The 23,394-nt window shown below is 38.4% G+C and overlaps 1 protein-coding gene across 1 annotated transcript in view; it reads right to left on the bottom strand.

Annotated features, from left to right (window-relative positions):
• Window positions 1–23,394, bottom strand: part of DROSHA (drosha, ribonuclease type III) — a 71,420-nt gene that overhangs the window by 37,707 nt on the left and 10,319 nt on the right. The window contains exons 6-14 of the mRNA XM_010133679.1: window positions 21,245–21,325; window positions 19,116–19,202; window positions 18,922–19,008; window positions 16,206–16,277; window positions 14,602–14,683; window positions 13,236–13,310; window positions 9,815–9,984; window positions 5,123–5,247; window positions 1,914–2,013 (exon numbers count right to left, since the gene is read on the bottom strand). Coding sequence (XP_010131981.1) covers window positions 1,914–2,013; window positions 5,123–5,247; window positions 9,815–9,984; window positions 13,236–13,310; window positions 14,602–14,683; window positions 16,206–16,277; window positions 18,922–19,008; window positions 19,116–19,202; window positions 21,245–21,325 — 879 coding nt within the window. The remainder of the gene's footprint in view (window positions 1–1,913; window positions 2,014–5,122; window positions 5,248–9,814; window positions 9,985–13,235; window positions 13,311–14,601; window positions 14,684–16,205; window positions 16,278–18,921; window positions 19,009–19,115; window positions 19,203–21,244; window positions 21,326–23,394) is intronic.

Below are 23,394 nucleotides of genomic sequence, written 5' to 3'. Positions count from 1 at the left end.
CTTGCTCATGCAACAGTGCGCCATGCTTTGCAGTAATAATAAAAATCAGGTGCAACATCAAATGTATCAAACATTTCCTGCAACCAAAGCTACACAATTAGCAAACTAGGGAAGACTAGGGAATTGGATTCAATGATCCTCATGGGACCTTTCCAAGTCAGGATATTCTATGAGTCTATGGATCCTCAGGGTTTCTAATCAATAAAAAAAAATACATCACCGCTTAATTAAATTCCATCCAGTACCAAGTTAATTTATCCTCTATGCATTCTATCCTGCTCTTATCCTCTATGGTAAGTGGCCAAGTGGTAAGGCATCATTCTTGTAAATCAAAGATCAGGGGTTCTAACCCAGTCTATGCCTCAGCAGGTCCACGCTGGTGACAGCTTTTCCCATCCTTCGAATTCCTAAACTACATTCAGGAATGCATGGATTGGGATCGAAGGCAGCATGGACAGAGTTCTCCTTGGACACTGGCCCCTGAAAAAAGCAGCTTGTCCCTCGTGATCCCTCAGCTTTATACAGGCAGCGTCTGCTTCCAGCAGCAATAACCCTTGATGTTTACAGTCGCTTCAAGGGACTGGGATGCAGAAAGGCTCTGGCTTATACTTGCTCCTGTGCAGACCAAGGACACTGCTAAATCCTGTGTGTGTGCCACGGTGGGGGTGCAGTGAGTGAGAGACTGCACCTGCGGGGAGGAGCAGACAGGACAGGTGACCCTACACTGACCAACAAGGTGTTCCATCCCACAGACGTCATAATCAGAATAATGTTGAGGGGTCAACAAGGGTCAATCCCTCTTCTTCAATGGCTGGTGTCAGAGGAAGACTCTGTCCATTCTTCTGTCTTTGATCTCAGTCCATGTGTTCCTGAATCCAGTTCCAGAATCCAGCTCCTGCATCCGGTTCCTATCTGCCACTGAGCCCAGTCTGGGTCTTCCCCAGTGCCTGCCCACAGCATCAGTAGGAATGGTGATGTCATTGTCATCAGGCAGGTTTGTTATTGGTTTTGTATATACTTTTTTGTGACTCATTTTATGGTTGTTATTTTTGTTAAACAAGTTTTAGTTTTCATTTCCAATCCTTAAATCTCTCTCTCTTATTCCTTTTCTCTTCTCTTTAGAGGATTATTGGTGGTTAAGAGAGAGCATCTGTCCTTTGTCTAATGGCCGGGCCAGCCTTAGCCCATGACAATTTTTCATCTAAGTTGTCCAGTTAACACTGCCTGATAGATATGCACCAGACAAACTCTACGCTTCCATGCAAGATCTTAAAAAAGTAGAGAGCAGGCTGATTTAGTCTATATTTAGGTGACTATTTTTCTGGTTTTAATTCCCAGTTGGTTGAACATCTGTTCTTAGGAAATCATTATTGCCCATCACTTTGGGGAAAAAAGAGAGAAAGAAAAGGCAAAAATTCAACAAATACCTAATTTCTCATTAAAGATTACTGAAAACAACAACTACCAGATGATTTAGACTCAAAGAACTTAAGGTATGTCACTAAGACTGCCTAATACATCACCGCTTAATATCATGCCTAAGTGTGGCAGTTTTTATCTCAGAAAAGAAACGCTTAAAATCACAAGCTAGTTAAAAGTGCACTCTGAAATAAAAAGTCCTTCTCTGAGATAATTCCTGAAATCATTAATGGAAGCAGCTATAAAGTAGTTATGGTTCTATAATGATCATTTCTATAATTGGGTAAAAAACTTGCAGTAGTTTCACAGCAGAAAAAAGGGGAAAAAAATCCATTCCCTAACAAGCAGAGATAAAAATAAAGCCAGTGTTAACAGTCTGAAAAGAAAGTCTTTTGAAAGGATTTCTATTGTTTCCATAAACAGGGCAGTCATATGGCTTTATTCCACCCCAAATTACCATACTCAATTACCAGTTATTGGAAGGCTCAGCATACCTCTCTTTGTGACAATTTCTGTTTATCAGCCTGTTTGACTTTGGGACTATTAGCCAGCAGGTGACGCAGCTTGACATAACTCTTCCACAGCTTTTGGTATCTGAAGGACAAAACCAGAAGACAAATATTTTGGTCAATACAACAAAAGTCTCTTGCCACTTGTCCTTAGAAAAACACCAGCTGCCAGTAATGCACCCATATACACACAGATGTCTACAAGCATCTCTTTGCTCCAGAAAAAAAAAAATCTCAAAGCATTTTTCAAGAGAGGTGACAGTGTCCCTGCAGTTGTCCAGCAAGGTTGACACCACAGCAGAGAGGAGGCATTAGTGTGCAGTTTGAGGTGAACAGCAAAGATCAGGGCAGAACCCAGGTCTCCCAGACACCCACCCATCCTCTCCAAAGGGCCACCTCCACACTATGAAAAGACTTGCCTGCAGCATGACATCTCAACTCAGGCAGGTGAAAATTCCCTCTTCTCCAAAAGGTTCATCTATCACTCACTGAAAAGCAGTAGTAACCTTTCCCAAGAACTGTCTGGCCTTACTCTGGCTAAAACATCTCCTCGAAGCACATGAGGAAGAGCTGCAGTAGTCATGTGCAACACAAAGTCGTTCTGTGAACAGTGAAATCAAAGATTCATTCTCTATGGGTTTGTGCTCAATACAAACAGCAAGTCAAGTTTTCTCTGTGGTTTCACATATGAGGTTTCTGATTTCTCCAACCATCTAGCCTTTTCATCTTTTGGGGTTTTGTAGCGATAGTTGAAGTTCAACAGCAGAACTTTTTCATTGACGGGAGTCCCTCTGCACCCTAGCATGGATTTTCACAAAATTTGGAATAACTTACTCCACTTGTAGACAACATCCCACTGTTACATTCGACTGCACTTAACCAACAGGCTTAAAAGCTACTATGGGAGGAGTGACCAAGAGAATCTTGACGTGGAGCTTGTGCCCTTAGGAAACGATGTTATCTTCAAAATAGTATCACCTCTGTGAAGTTTTTTCAAGAAAACACATAAACCCAGAATTTTTATAGGAAAGAGGGAATTAGAGGACAGAGGGAGGAGGTTTACCCAAGTAATTTATTTTCTTTTATTATTTACATTACAAAAGAAGATCCTTCTCGGCATTGACCTAGAGCAGAGGTTTTAGCAGGAAGCTACCACATTAGTGGCAAAGTGGTAAATGAAGCAGCAGCTCTTTTACTATTTGATAATCTTCCCAGCACCCCACATTCACAGGCAAACAGATTTTTTCTTCTTGGCATTTTTTCCATAGCTACTTCTCTGCAGCATTGTTCAATGCATATGCTCTGCCTCTAGAGATTCTGATATTTTTTGAGTCTATAAAACGCATCTGAAATTGTCAATCCATATTTTTTTCTTAAGCTCTGCTCTCCACACTTCTGCAGTTTGCAGAATAGCGTATCTATTTCTGACAAATTCCCATCCGAAGAAGAAAAGTGAGTTAATGAACAAATCGACCAAACAGAAAACAAACAAATGCTATGGGAAGGTTTTGACCCAAAACCAAGAACATGAAACTATGATCTACAACATATGTTTTACTACTAGTGTTAATATGGGTGAAATAAGCTCTCTTATTGCAGTTAAGTTTGAGAATTAATAAACAGATTACAAAACTCTGGTTTAGAACATCATAAGGAAAAGACACACTAGAGGAGAATCTTTTCTGGGCATTACATATTTCACACGTACACCAGAGTTATGCCTGAGATTTATGATGTCACGACAGAGCTCTTTCACAAAACCTGCTTTGTTACACTGATAAAGGGAAGCATGACTCAACTCGGCAAGCAGCTCTGAGGAATAGTAAGACAAATGTGCCAAGGAAATTTTAAAGAAAGTTCAAATAAAAAAGTGTGGGAAGAGTATTTTTTGTATCTTTGTATTGTTTTCAATGCACGGTACTAGAACTTTACAAATATTAAAAAAATTCAGCATCAAAATAGAGATGGCATTCATATTCTTTAGTCTAATTATTTTCTCTTTATGGATAAGAAAAGTAATAAAAGAGGAGGATTAAAAGTCATGCTTAAAGCCAAAAGGAAATATGTTATTATCTGAATAAGGACTCACTCCCTTATTAAGTCTAAAATTCTCAGCAAGCAGTTGGAGAAGAATATGCCTGTCATACATGAGCATATGAGTGTCTGGGCCTCAAAATCGCAGATGAAATTCAACATCCTTAAGAGCCACTGGAGGAAAATGAGGAAAAAGACAACCTTAACTATACCTGCACAAGAGATGGGCTATACTGTCTGCATCTCAAATCATTAGAAGAGTTCCCTGAATTTGTCAGAAATTAAGAATTGTGAACGAAATCCAGCATTCACTTCTACGCCACTCCAGAAGTCCACAGTGAAATAGTATTTCTTGCTCTGACTGAAGTTCTGATTCCTTCTCCACTCCTTCACTGTGTTTCCCCCAATCTCTATAAAGATATACAATTTACAGAGAAACGTGGCATGGGTGCAACAGCTTCAAAGCTAGGAAACGGTAAGTAGTCTTGAACAAGGCGTAGAAAGAGCCAACTAAGGAGGATATAACAGGGTGCAAGAAAGAGAAAAATCATGAAGAAAACAAAGAGAAAATGGCTGTATTCTTCATTATTACAAGAAAGACCTGAAAAGCATCTAATTAAGTGATCTAGCAGCAACTCTGAAACAAAAGTCAGCGGAAGTGATTACCTGTAATCTTCTCCCTGTCAGTTGCACAAAGATGCAAAGTGATTTGAGAAATTTAGAGAAGGAAGGTCCATTCAGGGCTGTTAAAAAAAATTATCTAAAGACATCCTCTAGCTCAGAATTCCATATGCTACAGACCTTTGCAAGCCTGAGTAAGTATTTCTTCCCCTCATCCTTCCTGTTACGCTAGTGTCTCTCTAAAAATCTGCAACTGGCATTTCAGAAATAACGTGGAGCTTGCTTGAGGAACCTTTGGTCTGACCTAGAAGAGCTGTTCTCAGGTTGAGAAATTTCATACTGCACACGCATGCACATTTACTTTAGCAGATCCTGAATTATGCCTGAAAAAAGAAGTTATATCTTATATTTTCAAATTTACAAGAGCTTGTGTCCAAGGTCATAAGCACTAAGCTTAAACACATAAACAAGCTCTATTTAAGCCACAAAAGACAACAGTAATGAGTTTATGAATGAAGACGGAAGGCAAAACATCTTACTGAGGATCCCCAGCATAACTGAGTTGAGCAGGTCGTATGCCGAAGTGGACAATAATGGGGAAGGTAATTACATCAGGATTGAACTGTTCACGGTCCAGTTGATCAATACGAACTGAGCTGGGTTTCTAGGAGAAAAAACAAAATATAGCCTAATTGACAACAGCTCCATGGAAGATTTATTGCCTCTAGTCCATGTTATCCAGAAACCACGAAGCAGAAATACTCCAAACTTTTTAAAACACGCATAAAACTAATCATTAATATTATAATGAGTATTTAGCAATGACAATGACTGAAACAAAGTTACTTGACTTAGCTCTCAGCAAAAAAAAGGAATTCTTTTTTTATTTTCATTTTACAAGTCAGGAAACTTACAGTTTGATTACTAATAAGAACTCAAAGCAACTTTTTTTGTCAAACATCAGTGGAAATAAAATCAGGATTAGCATACTGGCAACCAAGCTCCCACATGCCTTAGTAGTTCGCTGAGAAAAGGCTACCATTCTAATTTTAGTTCTGTTATTGATTTTCCAAAGCAAGTGAAGCCTTTATTAAATCCATTCAATCCCACCAACTAAACAGCATTAAAAAAAATCTGTCATGCTACTCTTACAAAAAGCTCCTAGGCTGATGTGTACAATGAGGAATACAGTCTTGTATAATGAGGAGACTTCTGTCCTGTTTTACACTTCAAAACAGAAGTTCTTACAGTTAAAAAGGACAGTGCAGGAGGAGGCAGCTTTTCCTTCACCTCTAAAGACACAGAAAATGGGTAATTGCACACCACTGTAGATTGCGCGCTCCTTACAGAGCTCTTGATCACTTATCTAATGTATTTAAAAACTCAGCTGCAGGTGCACAGCTTGTCTCCATGTGTACGTTTTCTCCGCTACCTGGCAAGCTGCTTTGTTATGTGCCTCCTTACTCCCCTACTTTGCACGCAGCTGGAAGAGGCCAATATTTTCTGCTTGTCTCAAGTCGCAGAAAAAGGGCACTACTTCTAGTTATCCAAACCTCAAGACTTCTAATTTAGTATTGTGAATTTCTCAAAGATGAGTTTCAGAGTTACAGAAACAGCTCCCGTCATTCTCCTCACAAAGCTATAAAAACTGTGTCAAGAACAAAGTTTTTACCCTTCAAACCACCTTGGCAGAACTGTTCACAGGAATTGTTTTCTGCATGGGTAAGCAAAGCCAAATCTATAAATAAAGGTAAGCCTCATCGGGTGGCCACATTTCCAATTTATTCTAGAAAAACAAAAACTTACTTAAAATTTGGACAGTCGGATAGAGAAACATTTTCTGAGGGAAAAATGCTTATCAGCTTCCCTTTGGATACAACAAGCGAACATAAAAGTTACACCTTCCCAGCCAAAAATTAGAAAAATAGAAAAGTTTTCAGTTAGTTAGCTCATGCTGCCAGGCTTTAAAAAAAGATAAAAAGAAAAAAGGAAAAGAAAAGAAAAGAAAAGGTTTTCCCCTCAGCAATACCAATAAAAAGGGATTAGGACAAACAAAATCTAATGAAAAACACAGGGAGGATTTGTAGCAGGCAGAATGTTGTTCTCTAAACCAGAGCTTAAAGTCCTGAAATTTAAGTTTATCTGGTTTTGTGGGGGTTGTACAAAGCCAGTTTGAAAAGTTTTTATCTTCCCAAAAGTTGTTTGTTGGTTCTCCTTTCGCTTAACATTAAAAATGAGGAACTTCTCCATCCACGTCCTCCCTTAAAAAAGCAGCCTTGCTACACAATAACTCCTCCGAGAATCAAGGCGGGAAAATATGATTAACACAATATGAAACAATACTTAATACACCAATTATAATCAATATATTTTTTTAAATTAGAGACAATAATCTCCTATTCAAATATTTTATGTGTTTGACACTTAAATAGAAGTAATCTGACCCTCAGGAGTGTGAAATGCAGAATGCCCAATACGTCAGTAGCACGGTCTGTGTGAAATGTGTGGCCTCAGGATCACTCTAAACCGGACCCTTTATTTATATGCCACTGCCTCTGAGTTTTGTCACTCATTTATTTAGCTGTTCACAGGTGCCTGATAACAACCAAGACAAAAGAACTCCTTGTTTAAGACTTAAACACAGCTGTTCCTGCTTTTTCCCTTCAGCCTGGTGAACACGAGCTTCCTCTGATGATGTTTCTGAAGGGTAAAGGAACACACAGCACCATACAGAAACATACGGTATAAACTGCTCACCAGCAGACAGGACACAAGCAAACCGGATGTTATTTTTCCAGATTTTTGTCCCCGTCTTCTTTTAAAAGTGCTGTGAGAGACCATCTAATAATCACAGCCTTGCCTTTAAAATTCATCAAAACCAAAGAAATTCTAACAGAACAAAGGCCCACGACCTTTGTTTCCTACTCTACAACTCTACACCTCATCAGCCAAGGCTTTGCCAGATCAGAAGACATGATGAGATTGCATGCAGATGTAGCAGAAAAGTGTGTACAAACAGACATGTATTTGTGCTACTGAGAAAAGCAGCAATATTTTAGAAAAAGTGAAGTATTAAATAGGACTAAAATTTGTGAACCTTTATATCTATTCCAGCACAAAGTTTCACTGAACTAATGAAACACATTAATAAATTAAATGGTTTTAAATAATGCTGAACTGTTGTTAAGTAGCTGAGATTTACATGCCTAACAAAATCTTCTCCCTTCTCCATCATGCAGATACACACCTTACTTTTTTTTACTAAAAAAAACCCCAAACATATATTAAACCTATGTTTGCTCCCAAGAAGAATTATTAATTCTGAAGTGACATTGTGGAGCAAAGTAGCAAAATAAAATTTAGTGGTTTTACTTTGTTGTGTCAAGTGGATAACACTGAATTGAAGAATTGTCATTTTCTGAAACAGTTTCACATTGTCTCTGTAACAGAACCGTTTTATCTTCTAACGTTGTAAAATGCATATAAAATACTTCCATACTCAGTAGAACACGCTGCAATGAATAGAAGAAATCCACAAACCAAGAAGAAAGTCACTGCAATCTTCTTGAGAGAAAAAACATGTTCTAATGAAGGCATTGTAACATGACGTTTCAAAGCACTGCAGATTTCTTCTGTGGTTACGTATTTTGATGTCCACATGCATCTCTTGTAGAGTGCCAAGTTTGTCAGTAAAAACCACACAAAATCTCAAAATTAACACTACCACTCACAAACTGCACTGCCTTGTGCATACAGACATTTACGGTTCAGTGACACAAGGAAAAAGCATATACGCGTTCCTTCACGCTAAACAAAAAAGGAAGTTTTCAGCCATCTGAAATCAGTCGATCTTCACAGCAAAACCACCGAGTTATGGCAGCGCAGACCTTTCAGATGCTGACAACTTCTGGATTAGCCTGTACCTTGTATCACAGAAACCACAAGCAACGGTAAAGTCAAACAGTTAAGGCTGCCTAAATTTCCATTATGAGATTCAGGTTTAGCACTCAGTTTTAAGCAGCTCAGGTAGAATTTTCCATAGTGAGAATTCACGTGTATTCATATTTCATGTTCCAGCAGATGACCTTATTTTTCCTTGTGGTTTAGAAAGTTTTAGCCAGAACAAAAACATTCAGAATGAAATCAAGGAATAAATAAATTATCCTGCCCAAGATATGGTGAGCTTATAACGTACTAGTTTACTAAGTGTAATGCTGCCATACTTAAAAATACGAACTTGAAAAATACGTTTAGGAAGTTATCCTGGATACAGTCTGGGGACAGGTTTTCCAGTTAGCAAACTAAATTTCCCATTATGCATGATACTAAGTCACACTTTTTCTGTAGAAGCTAAGAAGGGTGAGCTATGAGCAAAGGAGGAAAATGAAGTCAGAGAAAGAAAGGTATGACAACCAAGAAAGCTGCATGGCAGCCTAAAATATTAGGTCCAAAACAGGCCTTTACCACCGAGTTAGCACTTTGCGATACTCACCAAACCACACAAACAGAACCGTGCAGCTTTTAGTGGAAATCGTCTATTCTTGTGACCCGCATTTCTTTAGCGTGAAAGTCAGAAAAATGGTCTAAATTCACATAAACACTGGAGTTGAAAGGAGCTGTGTTCAGAGAATACATGCTTTACAATACTAATTGTTCCAAAAATAATAAGGCCGTGGGGGTTTCAAACCTGGCACTGAAAATTAATGGATGCATTCATTAATGCATACAAAATTCTTCAGTGTGTGAGAGCAACATAGAAACAACATGGAAAAAAACCATACAGGCAGAAAACACCTTTTCCAGTATCAGGACAGAATCTGGATAAAGAACTTTAAAGAGAGGCAGGGGGTCAAAAGAGGAAGATGAAAGAAAATTGCAAATAGATCCTAATTCTCTGGTCCTGTGCCAGGGATAAAAGAATGAGTTCAGGCACATAAAGGCTGAGAAAATAAGAAAGCAGAGGAGCAAACTGCAGTTTCACATGCATAAAATATAGCCATTCTTTTTACTGTGCACATTGAAACAGTGCTCATCTGGAAATCTGCCCTTCAGTAGAGCAGCAGAGGGTGCAATTCTTCCCAGGGCTGGAACAAGCCAACGAACTGTTCCTATAGCAATCTGCCACTGTCACTGGTCACCTTTTCCCTTTCCAGTTCAGCCTGGAGCAAACTCTCTGAAAAAGACATGTATGCGTCATTGGGCTATTCGTAAATCAGAATTATTTGCTCTACCATGCCAGGGCTGGTAACGATCATTCCTTTGCATTCTTCTGCATATTTCTGCCATTCCAGTTCTTCCCACTGAAGCATGTTGGCAATCTCCTCTTCAGGCACCAGAGCCTTATTGCATCGTAACAAGTAGAGAAGAATCTGATGCATTGAGAGTACTTCTTTTCCTCCATCTTAAAAACATAAATAAATAAACAAAACACATTTAGGATATTCACTCCTAAAGCTTGAGCAAAAGAGAAAATATGTAGAACATAAAACATTTGGATGAGCAAAATAAAATGCAAAATGCTTAAGTGACTTGACAAATAACGAAAGCAAATGTTTTATTGATGAATACTGCACATGCATAAACTCTTTGCTAAACTGGAAGCACTAACGGTAACGATAGCAAGAGTAACAGTTTCATCATACTGTAAAGTTCAAGTTTCTAACTTGCCTGAAAAAATTTAAAAGATCAGTCAGTTACGTTGTCCAGTTCTATCTTCCTTTTCCCACTTTTACCACTCTTTCTACAATGGTAGTTAAAAAGCCTTTAGGCATTTATGCAGCTTTTCTAAAGAACACTCAAAATCTTACAGGATACTTCGGGATAAATGTACAAGTTATCCCTGCATTTTAAACTCATTTGTAATGCTTATGTGCTGTACCGGCATGCTGTTCTCTGTCACTAAACGGATCAAGGACATGTGAGAACTGCCAAATTCTTTGGAGACCCCAGGAAACATGCACATAAAAAGCTGCTTGTAACCAAGGAAGACAGTACAATAAATATCTGACTGGCTCCAGGTAGCCAGTTACAGCTGTGAAGATGCAAACAGGAAAGATGAGTGATCATCCTAAGAGACCACCACTCAGAAGACAATGACTACTCAAATTCAGTATGTCTGCTCCTATGAGTAAAGAGATAGGTGTCTTACTACAGTGCTTTAATTTTGACACATTTCTCTCTGACTCCCTCCTTCAACAGGGTTTAACTTGTAGGTATGGAGGCATCTTCAAGTTTCATCCACACAGAGCACAAACATCGATTTCCCTTCCCCAGGGAGCAGGGGCAATCTGATCCTGCCACTGAGCACATTCCATCACTACACACAAAAAAAAAGTAATGGCGAAAACCCAGTCATAAAGCCTTGGAGCCACATGGGGGATGCTGCCACAGCACAAGGAACATGAGCCCAGGCACAGAGGAAAAGCCTCGCAGAGCTGCTGCATAACAGCAGTGTTGCATAAGATTATGCTCTCTACAAGACACAGGAGGGAACAAGCCGAGATTACAGCACTATTGTACAGAAAAGATGAAAGGGAATGATATAACTTGGCCTCTTAGAAAAATTAACCTCATTCAAACTCCTAGAGGGAATCTTAAATGGGGACAATACATTCCAAACCTCACTGGAAACAGAAAATACTTCTAAATAGCTACAGAGGTAGATTTTTGAAATGAGTGAAGTTTCCCTTTAAATTAAAGGGGGACTCAGTTTGCAAGACTTTTGTCTTTGCCAATGATTAGATTACACCTTTATGTGAGAGCTACCCTATGTCAAACTATCACTAAAAAAATAAGGTGAGCCTCCCTCACTCACTGAAGACGATGTACAGGAAGGCTACAGGTTACTAGAGATAGCTGTGCTAAACCTGAGAACACCTGACCTTTCCTAAGTCAGAGCATAGAGCACGTGGGACCTCAAATGTTTTTTTCTAATCTTTTACTCTCTTAATATATCAAAATCTATCGCAGTGAATACAATACACCAACTGTTCTGCATGCCGTGCATCTCTGGCACAGTACACACAGCACAATCAACTCAAAGATCAGAGCTACCCAAGGCCTATCTCTAAGAAACCCACATAGAAAACCAGACATCCCAAACTTCGTATTTTCAGACCATGTTAGAAAAATAAGAGAGCAGAAGGGATGAGAAATCAGCAGTTCATTTCTATCATTAAAGAGACAGTTCATGGATGTGTGGAGACCTGTTACAGCAATATAACTTCTTTGACTAGCCATTAGATACATTATGCTCCGCAAACATACCTGAAGGAAATAGATTCCCACTCTCTGGAAATCAAAAATCTCCAAGGACATCTCAGAAAATAATCAATACAAAATGCAAACTTGATGAAAAATGTTAATCTGTCATAAAGATGCTAAAAGGCAACTATATATGCAGAAATATAAGAAAAAAAATTTAAAAGGCTGAGAACCTTAGAGAAGAAGCACACAGGAATACATGCTAGAGAGATTTATCTCTCCCTATTAGTAAACAATCCAACAGTGCAGAAAGAGCTGACTTCTAAATTAAAATAAAACAAATCAGAATATAAACAGGAAAACATTCTCAAGCTACGCTGACCAGGCAGGTCAAACTTGTTCTCATTTTGTGATGAGGTCAAGTTAATCAGCCACATACAGCTTGATAGCTTATTTTGTAAATTGCTTCAGCAGAACCAAATCAATGTTTGCTAGCAAGCCTCAGAGCTCTGCTTCTGATTGAACAGTGTTGTGTATCCAGGAAGGAACAACAATTAGAAATATAGTCATCTAGCCATCAGTACTCTCCACAGTAATGAGCCAAACCTCATTTAGCTATAGCTATAATTAATAACCCAACTAAGTTTCAAAGCCCAGAACAGAGAGCACCTCCAGGTCACAGCTCTCCTGATGAAGATTGTTCCATGTCTCATGTGCAACCTCAGTCCAGCAGCTGAAAGGCTGCTGTCCACACAACCATTCTGGACCAATCACTGGCAGGATCTCAGCAGTATGCATTTTCAACAAAACCATAACATTTACGTCTGCTGAAAGTCTGTCCTAATATCTTGGGAAGTGTTAAAAGCCTGCATAAGCTGTTCACTCAAAACGCATGTAACACTCCACACTGAAGTTTGTCCTTGGCTGACAGGCTAGGGTTCAATTGCACTGGAATAACGTTTTTCTGTCTTTCATCATTTGCTGCAAGGTCTAAGCTTTCATTAAGAAAGAAACAATCAGAACAACATGTGCTCAGGGGTGCCGATCATGCTGACCCTCAGAAGCACACATCAAGAATTTTAATACAATCACGTGGTATCCTGAAGAGCAGAGGAGATGCTAAATTTGGTTTCACATGTGAGATTAGGTAAAAGCACACCTCAAATGCCACAGCCCCATCACAGGACAGGAGAAGGGTGACCTAGCACTGCCTAAAATCACCATGACACAGACAAAAGCTGGAAGCAAGACTTGTTCTGAGTAAACAATCCACACTGTCAGCAAGCACTAAAGACTTCAGATGGAAGCACCAGATCTCTACAGTGAGTGAATCATTTGACTTTCAGTAAGTTTATTGTGTTTAGGTTGGGTTGGTTTTTTTGGTGGGGTGTGATTTTGGGGGGTATTTTTAGACGTAATTTCCATAAAGCTACACAATATAAACATTACCTGGAAGAAATCTCACAAATCGTGGCATGAAGTGAAATCTGGGGCAGGAAACAGTATCATTTTCAAGTGAAGGACCTTAAGACATGAAAAAAAATACAGAAATGTTATGAACTGCAACATATTTGCAAAAGAAGAAAAAAACAACCCTGCCATAGATGAAATCAATTAACAGTGATTACATTTGATAGGACATAAGTTTCAATCAGGAAAGTAACGAGATGCACAGCAGCGAGAAACAGAGTAGCAACTGTTAGAGGAAGCTTTCCCATGGACGATTTCCAAGAAAGCTACAATAACTTAAAAATAAGAAGAATCTAACAAAAACACAGTAGTTTTAGTTAAAACAGTGATACAGAAAAAAGATGTTTTCTATGATTAATTCTCTTAAGCCTTAGAGACACAAGCACTAGTGCATTAGTATCTCCCTATCAGGGAGTAGTTTTGGGTTAAAATAACAGATAACAAGGATGTTTCAGGACACAGTTTGTGGTTTTTTTCATTTCCTACTTCATCATTCAAAGCTTTGAAAATAAAATCAAAACCGGTAAATACCCTGTGTTAAAAAAGAAATAACAATCAGAACCAGTGATAAGAAAGATAACGATGATATTAGAATACATGTAGTATCAAGCCAAAAAAGGCTACACAAAATGCATGAAACGTGTGTTCTCCTCTGAGTAACTGCAGAAATCGCAGAGCGCCTCTCCACAGGCAAAGTCAAGATGCCAAAACACACCTACAGCTTCTGACATGAAATTCCTTTCATATTCTCGGTTTTCTTTTAGACCAAGAGACGGATCATCCCTGAAATTCTCCTCTGTCGCATTCTTCACGGAAACACGTATTTTCATCTTGTCAAGTCAAAGGGGTTCAGCTATAATGATATGTTATCTCTCTACAGCTGTCAGTCTGACACTGCTTTGTAAGTTGACTGTATAGAACCACCGTATGAGAAACCTGTTTGTTAACTTGTAAAAAACGAGAATAGTTTCCTGACACGTCGGCCTTCAAAATACCATGCACGTGATACTGTGCAATATTAAACATACAATAATATTTACTGCTTTATTAAAAGGAACCGTTTTGGATTAAGGAAGAAATTTAGCTTTTCTGCAAGAATACAGTGCCAAGTTTGTGCATTTGAACTGCCACAGCCCACCCTAATGAACTCTAATGTATTTCATCTTCTTGAATAATGAAGTGGAAGTTTGTCCCTGTCATGTAAACCAGCATTTGTCTTTGTTCTTTTGTGGTTCCTCCCCACTTTTTTTTTTTAAGTCAAAGAACATAACAAAATAGAGTACAATTTACAAAAGCAGCAGTTACTTGGGGTTTTCTATCTTTTTTTCCCCTACATAAAAGTTACCTTTAAGATTCCAGTCATAGAGCTCCAAAATATCTTTGAATAGATATGAGGAGAACAGCTCCAGACCCCTCACACAAAAATTCTGGGGAAAGAAAAAAAATAAACCAGAGTTATATAATACTGCAATACAAATAATGCTACTTGCAGGTATTTAAATAAAACAATGAAAACCCCAGCATATTCCTATTTGCCACTGGGCTTTGGAAACAGTAATGCTTTTTCTGTAATCATCTCCTGTAACATAACAGTGATCTCTTCAGAAAGCGCTGTTAAGAAAGCGTTGTAATGAAGACTCTTTAATCGTTGTCCAAAACCACTATCGGCAGAAAGTATAAATCTACAAAAATTCTCCATGCACTAAAACCCTTTCACCTGATGTCATATTTCTGAGAAAGACTCTTTTTCTAATCCACTTTTTCCTACCTGTTCATACTAACAGTTTATAAATCATCATCTGTGGCATCATGATCTCTGCCATAGCAATGTATCGGTACAATGCAAATTGAGGTTTCTGACCTCAAGAGAAAAGGAGAGGAGAAAAAAAAAAAAAAAAAAGAGATTCTTCTTATCAAGTGGGGAAGCAGCTTCTGCAAAGCAAAGAGCTTTCATGCAGAAATGAAGGAATTAAAAAGCCTTCCTTAATGAACAAAATGAGGCCAGGTAAATAGAAATTGCACATGCATGATACTGGCCGTAAATTCCAAACCCAACACCGCTATCTTTTTCACAAGAATGCATGAGTAAATGCTGCAAATAGTGCTGTAGCCAATAGAACAGGAGTTCAAAAAAATGTAAAATTCCATGTTTTGCTGGGTGGCCATTTGCTGTTTCAGAACAAGATTTGGAGACAACACAGCAGATTCAGTAACATGAAATGAGCTGCTTTGATCGCATTAATCTTGCTGAGGAATTTCAGGGTTCTTGCATAATTTAGACGCTGCTGAGCAACAAAAAGAGAGATAACTAGAAAGAAAAATGTAAATATATGTAACTAAATTAAACACTGATCCTATCTTTGTGGTTAATATGCAGCAGTGTTTCTGTACCTACACGTGCTATTCCACTGCAGCAATTTATTTCACAAACTGGCTTCACCAAGGATTAATTTGTAATAAAATAAAAGATTATGAACTGAGCGTGCTTTGTTTGCATCCACCGGAAATTTGTTTTGGCAATATCTTATATTAAGTATTGATAAGCAATCTTCAGAGCTTCAGACTCATGATTAAGTTTCAGCTCTGCCATTGACTTACGTGGTCCTGGCAAACCAGCACCTCCATATGCCTTATTTTTGTCATCCACAACAGGAGGATAACATCTTACCCATCTTACAGATAAGGGTTCCTGACATATATTGTACATAACTTAGAATGAAAAGAAGCTATGGATATGAGCACTTCTTACTATTTGATTTTAATATAGGATAGTCTAAGTAGATGGATTTACACTAGCACCTCTGAGCGCCTGTTCCTTTTCAGCCACTCGTTCAGAACACAGCTTGTCTCTTAGAGACTTCGCAAGATGGGATTCTGAAGATTTTGATCCATTAAGCATATCAACAACTCGTAACCCACTCTGACTTTTTGACTAATTATCCTTCTTACCTCGGGCATCATCTCCTCAATGAAATGAATCGTATAGTCAATGTTAAATCTGATTACTTTACACAGAGGAATCTGGAAGGAAAATAGAAATTCAGCATAAAAAACTACGCAGCATCAAATGTATTCTTAATGCAATTTTGTGTGCAAAGGTATTACTGTCTGCTGAAAAGGGCACTTACTAAAACAGCTGCACTGGGGGATCATGCAAAGACAGAAACACGAGCATGTGCAAGAGAAGTAACAGTTCTAACCGCTACCGCTGTAATAACCCAGGGCTGACAGGAGGGATGGTAAAGGAAGATGAAATAATGCCATCTACTGGAGATGAAATTTTCCTTACAAGAAAAAGCGAAGCTCAGTGAACCCCTAACTTCTCTCATGTGTGTATTCAGAAGTGAATTTATTGTTGGTGATACACACAGATTGACAGAGTGACCTGAAGGTGGTTTTAGCGCACTGCCAATTCTGTTGACTACGCTGTCTTAAAATATATCAACACAGGGTAAGAACTTCAGGATCAATTTATAGGTTTACACTAATTTCATCCAATAAATATACTAAGAAGTTCACTCAACTAACTAGCAAGGCAAACATCTGATTCCTTTTTTCCACCCTTTGAAAAAACGTTCCTTTGTTTGCAAACTCCAAGGACAGCTGAGGGTGTTCACTTTGTTGTTTCATAAAACAGGATTTTTTTTAAAGCAAAAAAGATAAATTTCTGAAAGACTACAGAAATGTCTAATCCTACCCTACACATCTACAGCTCTTAGCAAGTTTTACTATTCACTGGCTTTGCAAGCATAAATGGTCTGTGAAAGTCAGGCAACCCAAGTTCATTCTGTATTGGTAAGTACACAAATGAACACGTAAACAGTGCTGGAGTTGCACTGAAATCAGTGGACTCAGCAGAGGTACAATATTCTGCTTGCATCTTCCTGCAGTCTGCTATCAAACATTTGACTATTTTGTCTAGAAAAACCTGTTGATATCTCCATGATAAAGTGAGAAGCTACTCAAAACACGCAAACAAAAAATTTCATTTCCTACAAATTGATACAGTACTAACTGTACAACAGTACAAAAATAAAAAACTTTGGAAGTCAAATGTCCCATTTAGAATCTGAGGAGAGGAAAACCTGTCACATTTAAATCTGTGGGGCTTTTTTTTTTAGAAAAAGTATATACAGAGAATGTTTGCTTCCTTTCTAACAAAAATACTGGTGTTTGGCTCTCTACTTTTGCTACCCTTTGCCACCTCTCTTTTATCAAATATATGTTGTCAAAAACCATCTGAAGACATCAAGAGATTCCTCCAAAAAGGCTTTATGCCTGGTAGTAACAGGAACTGACAATACAGTGTTGCTTTCTATTTTACTCTGTAAAAAAGTAATAATTTGCTGCTGAAGACTTCCCCCGTTTGGAATGAGGAAAAAAAAAACAACCCACACATGCACTCTTACTTTACAGTAAGAGAAAGCTCAATGCCTTCACTAACTATTCATGTCAGAAGAGTTTTCCCTATTCTCTCTATATTAAAGATTTCCATAACTCTCCACTTTCCTGTCATGCAGTAGACACAGAAATATAAATACAAGGTGGTCTCTCTCTATCCTTTTAATAGCATTAAAACAAAACTGTTTCTCCTTGCTTATTTGCAAAGGGAAAATTTAAAGCCTTGGGACTTCACATTGAACCCCGAGGCTAAGTTAATGCTACTGGGCAGGAGTGGTTCACACTGCCACACCACTCAACTACCCTCTCTCACTGACTTCTCAACAGAAGTCCCTTCTCCTGCTCACCAAAAGTGAAGTGTTGTCATATACATCATATAAGCAAACTGTCAGGAAAAAAAATACTTTTTTTTCTCAGTGCCTCTCAGTTCCAGTATTCTTACATCCCAGTCCTGTACTGGTAACCATTCTTACACTGGGTTTTGGCATCAGTGGTGTAGCTAGACATAGATGTAAAAACCAAAGAAACAAATAAACACTACAGCATTTGAAAAAATAGTTCTTGAAATATCAAGATACCAAAAGATCTTCAAGTACACAGAAATAAAGTATTTGCATATTTTTGTTCAGATATGGCTAACTCAGCTTATACGGGAAATGCAGAGCAGTCAGCTACCAGTCACGTCCCTTTCTTGTTATATTTGCTTTCAAAATATACAATTAATTGTTATTTAATAACTACAACTTTTAATAAAAATCATAAATTGCCCTGTTCCTGAAGAAGCTGAACAGACATTAGAAAGTAGTAGATATGTCTAGGTGGTTTTTAGAAGAGAGAAGTCCCTGAAAAATCCTCTGAAAAATCCTCTGAAAAAAAGTCCGTCTATCACTTAAAGGGAAAACCTTCTTCTGTTGTTGTTGCTGATTTTTTTTTAAACTTTTCCAACTTAACAAACCTCCTCATCCAGTTTAAACCAAATTAACAGTTTTAAAAAGTTATTTCAGAGTATCTTTCACTTCCAGACTGTGAAACATGTAAAACCATCACTTTGATGCACATAGCAGTCTCAGTCACAATTTGAAGAGAACACTTACCACAATCAGTCAAGACAAAGGCTGAGACTCATTAGCACAAATGTCCTTTCCCTGTCCCCAGCACTGGCAAGATGTTAGTAACATACGTGCATCGCTGTTTTAGAGACGTTCTAATGCAGAGCAGAAACCTTCCAAACAAATCCCAGGTGTGTAGTAGTGAACATACTTACGTTTGTTAGTGGGGCATGTGCGAACATTGAGAACCCTTCAAAGATATACTCGTGGTCATCATACTCAATAACAGTAGGTCTATCTGTCTTAAAAAAGCAAACAGAACCACCACGGAGTAAGCAAGAAGCAGTATAATTTCCATCACTGAAAACAAAATTAGAGTCCTAGTTAGAATTACTCAGAAAGTACTTACTAAGAAGTTTGTGGGCGGCGACACAGTAATTCGATAGTGGTAGAGTCTTCCAGCATTGTTGGTCATGGGGCGACATGGTTTAATGGGCTTAAAGAGAGAGATAAGTAGAAATATGTGTAGAGTCAAGGCAAATTTAGATTAAAAGAGAGAATAAAGCATTTCTAATAGCCATGAAATATGCACAACAAAAAATTAAATAAAAGCAGGTAGTCATAATTAAGCATTCTGGGAAGAGGGAAAGTGTGGCCTTCTCTACATTTTCACTTTCATAAATATTTTAAAGCAATTCAAAAGGAAAAAAAAGGTGAAAAACATTGCTATAGGATTTTCATTTTCCATGTGACTCTCCACCTTTCTTACACACAGCAGTTAGTTGTTTACATATCTGATTTTTATATAAATTTGTGTCAGGAAACTGATTTTAAAAGCTTACAAAAAGGATCCTGGACCTCACACGAGAAGATCTCAGAGTACATTATCAAGATAGAACAGGGATCAGCTCATCTGCTTGGGGCCAATCTGGAGCCTGAAGAGAAGGGATTAATCTATCAGCACAGAGGCAGCTCTGGTGACCCTGCTCTGTCTGCCAGGATGTCATGCCTGCCTGTGAAGGCCAAAGGCAACCACTCCTCCAGGCACTCTGATGCAACACCAAATGCTTGGGATTCATGTCTTCTTCCAGCTTGTTCTCAAACAGGCCACTGTAAAGACCTAAAAAATCCTCAACAACCAGACAAAAACAGTTTCTCAATGCCCTGCCTCCAACACGCAGCAGTTCAAAGGCTGACACCAGCCTGTTTGGAATACATCTGTCTGCAGGCGTGCGGGGTGTTGCGCAGCAAGCAAGCGGGGTATTACTGTTACAAAAACTGGCCTGATTGCAATGGCAAGACAGCTACACCACTACGCAGCTCTACGCACTTTGCAAAACCCATCCAACAAGGAGGGCAATTATTCTGGCTGTCCAGCCTCAAGTATAGGCGCCCACTGCTACAAAAATCAGTTCCAAGCCAGCTACTTTAACAGTTAGGCAGTTTTATCTACAGAACACTGTGAAAACTAGTATATCCTAAGAGGTTTCCTGAACCTCAAATTCCCAGCTGGCCTTGCTCCAGGGCACAACTATCTTCACGTGGCAAGTTTTATGTATCGATCTTCTCCTCCTAAATTTTGTTCCACCTCCTCTGCAAGAAAAACACTAGACACAATACAGAGAGGAATTGATCCTGAACTGGTGCAATTTATAGTAAGCTTCAGGGCCAAAGCTGTTTTTCTGAACTGGAATAATTAACAGAAACATTCATAAATCCTTAACCGTAGAGAAATAAAAGAATGTCTCAGTAAACCTATGTAAAAAGGAATATTGAAAAAGAAAATTCTTCAAGAAAAATTGCAATGCTAAATTGTAAACCGTACATATTCATGTTCTCCAATTCTTTCACAAGAATAAAGTTTTTTAGAATAAAAAAGCTTGAGATCATCCAAGTACAGATATAATTCCAGAAACAATACTGATCTTGAAGCACAATCTGTGCAAATTCATATTTCTAAGAGAAATGAACAGGATTTCAACATTTTTCAAATGAAAGGCACTACCATTTTAAAATGAGTTTGAGGAAGCTGATGGAGTCATTTTTTCTAATCAAGCATTCATAAAGATCTCAATAAAGCATCTGACAGTTTGCAGGGCAGACATGCTCTAGAGCTAAGGCAAGAACACCTCCTAACAAGCTTTCTGCTCCTGTCAGCAGCAGAATTACTATTTTATTTACTTTTAAAGCAATCCCTTCACAAAGAGGGCCCTCATAACACACTTAGCTGCTTGAAGATGGCAGTTCTTTGACCACAAGTTCTTTTTCATTGATGCAATTGTATCTCAGAAACTTTAAAAAAAATAAAAACCCTAGAACTAGACAAATGCAGGTAAAAGTTTTCTGTAGTTTTCAGGAGGTTCTCATTACCAGTAGTGTGTTTTAAATATGATGTTACACAACTAAGTGATTTAAAGTTGCGTAGGATTTTTTATTCAGCCTGTAAATCATGGAAAAAAACCCACCCTCAAATCAAACCAAGTATGAGTTTGCAGCAGCAAGTTTGTATTCATATCTGCAATTCTTAGAATTACTTACCTCTTCACCAGGATAAATGCCATGTCTTATTCCCGTTCGTCGGGCTTTAGCACTGCATTTGCACAAAGGTCCATCATTCATCTGTCAAAAGCAAAATAGGATTCTGTTTCTCTTGAAAAATGGGTTTGGAAAAGTATGTTGGTTTTAATGCCCAGAGTGCTGATACTCCTAAAAGCCTGTCATGCTTAGATTAAGTGGGTGTTCTTAAGCCAATAAAACTGAAAACGGTGCAGACTAATGTAAGAAAACTGCACAACAGCATTAGAACTTCATCACTGCTTCAGAAGCAGAAGATGGAAAAACATTCTCAGCAAAATTGAATGACTCTACTATCACGTACATCTTTTCCATTTCCTATACATTCAAACAGCACACTGTCTGCCTAAAACGAAATCCAGGCCCTAAACACGCACATGCAGGAATTTACATGCTGAAATCTCCATCTTCAAACAGTTCCACCAAGTTCACTGACTGAAATCCCATTCCTGACTAACCCCTCTGTCATGTGGCAAGGCTATCACCCAAAGGACATGAACAGACCATTTGAAGACTTGGTACTTTAAAGAACTAATGGGAACACTTTAATTCCATCCTGTGAACACATCACTAAAAAAGAGGAAGGAGGAAAAATCTATGCTTCAGTATTCTGTATGGGTGCATCAAGTAGCTATACCAAAAAGAGGTACCATTGCAGAGGGAGTAAAGCTAGTGTCTGTCTTTTCACTTTTATGACCATGTTCAACATAGACTATCAATTACTGCAATACTCTAAAGATTTCTGCTCTTAACATCATATCTATAGCAGAAATCCAACAACAAAAAACCAAACAGAACTGAACCAGAGGAACAATTTAAGTTCCCCAACCTTATGTTTTAATGGAGTTTTTTAAAGTTGGAATCCAAGAACTGAAACATTTTTTTTGACTTAGAAAAAAGCCAACAACCTTGCAAGGCAAAACAAAACCCATTAGAACTTTCCATGCCATTATAACCAATCTGAAAACATAAAGGGTGTCCATGACGGGGCTAAATAGCATCATCACAATAGATATAACATGAAGATGCCTCAGGAAGCAAGAACCACCAAACTGCTGTTAATGTAGTCTTTAGACAGTTAGGAGAGGGACACAACTTCTTAGTTTTTATGTTAATTTCTGAACGTTCATCTCGGTTTGGTTTCTTCAGACTGGCACAGTGCACACGCACAAAGGAAATTAGGAAGTAGGGCACTTCTCTGCTCCTTTGGGAATCTAGTCTTGCAACAGAGTAACAGGAAGGCTTTTTGTTCACACATTTTTTCCCCACGAGACCCTTCAGGAAAGCCCAGGCTCAATGCAATTGACTCATGCTTATAGGTAAAAGCATACTTACTATACAGCCACAAAACAGAAGAGAATTGAAAAATGCACTCAAATGCAAATTGCTCATCACTCCCCCCAAAATAAGGGCCTACAGAGGCTATTAAAATAATCACCACTTATTTCTGAAAAATCTCATCTTTTATTCCTAGCTCCATTCCACTCTAACGCTGTCTCTGTTACATTAAATGCACAGACCGGCTGAGAGAGATGTGAAGGACCTGTAAAGCCAAGGACTTGAGCAGCAAGTCAGGTACAAATCTACTTTGTCCTTAATGACACCACTCACGGAATAAAATGCTGAAGAGCAATCATGAAGTGTTGACAGAGCTATGTTGAAAGATCAGAGTTTTACATAGGCAATGAATTCTAACTTTCTCTGATGAACAGGGCAACGCAAACAAGCAGTTAAAACTTGTAAGGAAAGGTCCACTGTGTTGGCATCAGCTTTAATTTATTTTCTGACAACTGCCAGCACTGCTGGAGATTATCCATAGTAACTAACACACTGCTCAGACTGAAGGGTTGGGAAGATCTATGAAAAAAGTCTAGCTCCATGTCAGACTGAGGACTTGTACGCGTGCACAGCAATCTTTCCTGTTTTATGCAGTGATAGTTAGAAAGCATTCTGGCATATCAGATAAATACCTCGGAAAACTTCAACCATTTTCAAATAAAACCTACTCAGAATTAGTACAGCACTGACAAGCTCACTGTGATCTGATTTCAGCTCCTTCAAGAAAGATGACGAGTCAGTTGCAAGCAAGTTTTTGGGAAAAAAAGTTTTTCAGC

This window comes from Buceros rhinoceros, unplaced genomic scaffold, assembly GCF_000710305.1.
Source record: "Buceros rhinoceros silvestris isolate BGI_N320 unplaced genomic scaffold, ASM71030v1 scaffold7723, whole genome shotgun sequence".
NCBI lineage: Eukaryota > Metazoa > Chordata > Aves > Bucerotiformes > Bucerotidae > Buceros > Buceros rhinoceros.
This window is presented reverse-complemented; position numbering and strand designations above follow the sequence as displayed.